Below are 2,335 nucleotides of genomic sequence, written 5' to 3' on the forward strand. Positions count from 1 at the left end.
GTGTGTGTGTGTGTGTGTGTGTGTGTGGTGTGGTATGTGTGAGGTGGGGGGTGTGTTGTGTGTGGGGGGTGTGGTGTCTGGTGTCTGGTGTGTTTGTGGGTTTGGTGTATAGTGTGGTTTGTGTATGGGTATGTGTAGTGTTTGTGGTGTATGTGGTGTGTGTGTGGTGTGTGTGAGGTGTGGGTTGTGTGGGGGGGTGTGGGGTTTGTGTGTGTGTTGTGTGAGGTACGGGGTGTGTGGTGTGTGTGAGGTGTGGGTGTGTGGTGTGTGTGAGGTGTGGGGTGTGTATAGAGTGGTGCAGTATGTGTGTGGGGGGGCGTTCAAAGTGCGTCTCGAGGTAAGAGACATTGCCACAAGTAAAGAAGGAACGTTCATCATGATATAGCAATAAGTGCACCAGAAAAATCCAGTAATTCTAAATTTCCATGCATCTAATAACAGGGCCCCAAGATACAAAAAGTAAAAGTTGACAGAACTAAATAGAAAAACACACAAATCAATCATTAAGGGCAATTTTAACCCAGGAACTGAAAGACTGAACAGCAGGGCCTGCCAGTCTGAGGCACTGATGCGTCTGGGCCGTGTACCCAGCAATCGGGCCCAGCCTGTGCCCTGGCGGGCTGGGCTGGACGCAGCTCCAACTTCTAGGAACTGCCATCTGGCAAAGCAGCAGCCAGAGAAGCCATCAACTGGCCTGGAGACACCCCAGAGGAGCACTCTTCCAGGCAGCTCACGATCAAAGCAGAAACACAGTGGACGTTAGAAACTCTCGCCCACGGGCCTTCTCAGCCCTGGCTCTGGCCCGGGCAGCCCTGGAGCAGTGGGACCCCCATGTTCACAGGTGATGGGGCCTCCACAGCCAGTAAAAAGGACCCAGGACAGGCCCGGGTTTGGGAGGGAGCACTGGTCCTAACAGCAGCCACTGTCACCTCCATCTCTGAGTGACCAAGTGACTGCACCAGTAAGATGGGGTCCTGGATGGGCAGAGGCTCCTGCTCAGAACCTTCTCGGGTAACAGCGGAGGCGTGACCTCCAGGGCAGAGCCCAGAGCTGTGAGCACTTGGGGACCCGTCAGGTTTCCAGGGGAGAAGGTAAACGCAAGAAAGAGAAAGGGTTGCTTAACTCTGTTCACAGAATCACAGCTGTAAATGGGACGTGTTTTAAGCATCCGGCTCAAGAAGTTAGAAAATGAGCAGCAAACTTAATTTGATAAAAATAGATGAGAAGAAATATTAAAGATCAGAAATAAATGAAGAAAAATTATGTTTTCTATATGTACAAAACAGGAAAGATCAAGAAAGTCAAAAAAATCAAAAATTAATTCTTTGGAAAGGCTAGTAGTACTTGCACACCTCTGTCAAGACTGATAAAGCAAGAAGGAACGAGGACTTCAGAGCAGGGCTCGTCCATGGCTGGTGAGTGGCCTCCACCGAGCCTGGCAACGGCGTCTCCAGTGGGCAAGTGCTGAGGTGCCAGGCCAGGCCACTGCTCTGCACCGAGACGGGCAAGGAGAAGGCATGAAAGGAGGCACATTTGGAAAGAAGAAAAAAGAGCTTGTTTTTTAACGTAAACAACCCAAAAGGACTGACAGATGCACTGTCAGAATTAATGAGCAAATTTACCAAGGTCGCTAGATATCAGGGCAATTTAGAAAAATCAATGACTTGTCATAAACAATTACAAACGAAACTTTATTAAAAAGGCACCCCTCACGCGAACATCAAAAAATGTCAGTCACCTAGGAACGAATGTAATAAAATGTGTGCAGAGTTTCTACACAAAGAAATGCCAAGTTACTGAAGGCAACGAAGGGAGACTTATGTGAAGGGGGAGGCTACAGGCGGACGAGGCAGGCGAGGCTGGAAGATGTCATCCCGCCAGACCCCGGCCCACACCTCGCTCCCTCCCCGCAGGGCAGTTCCCATTTGACCTGCTTCGCTTGGAGGCTGAAATGAAGGTGCGTGAGGGCCTGGGGGGCTGGGGGAGGGGGCTGCCTGCGCTCCCGGCGTCAGACCCTTCTGTCTGCCCACCCCCAGGAGGGCGCCGGCCCCAGGGGTCCCTGGCTCAGTGTGGCAGCAGGGAGCTGAGCCCCATCCTGTGGGTGAGCAGCTGGCAGGGCCCGGCCAGCCTGGGCTCCAGGAGATTCCAGCTGCCTTGCCCTGGCTTGGGAGGGACTGCGAGGCCTCCCTGTGGCTTGTGGGGGTCAGTGCCCCCCGCTGCCCCTCCCCACCCAGCAGCGAGAGCTGGGCTGTCTCAGACAAGTGTTTCCATCCACAGGGGGAGAAGGGGGACCGAGGAGCTGCCGGACAGAAAGGCGAAAGGGGCGAGCCCGGGG

The 2,335-nt window shown here is 53.5% G+C and overlaps 1 protein-coding gene across 1 annotated transcript in view; it reads left to right on the forward strand.

The window, feature by feature from the left end:
- The window catches only part of COL18A1 (collagen, type XVIII, alpha 1), a 71,242-nt gene that overhangs the window by 58,630 nt on the left and 10,277 nt on the right, over positions 1-2,335 (forward strand). Inside the window, exon 33 of the mRNA XM_008582879.1 lies at positions 1,914-2,101. Coding sequence (XP_008581101.1) covers positions 1,914-2,101 — 188 coding nt within the window. The remainder of the gene's footprint in view (positions 1-1,913; positions 2,102-2,335) is intronic.

Source organism: Galeopterus variegatus, unplaced genomic scaffold (genome assembly GCF_000696425.1).
Source record: "Galeopterus variegatus unplaced genomic scaffold, G_variegatus-3.0.2 Scaffold2751, whole genome shotgun sequence".
Classification (NCBI taxonomy): Eukaryota; Metazoa; Chordata; class Mammalia; order Dermoptera; family Cynocephalidae; genus Galeopterus; species Galeopterus variegatus.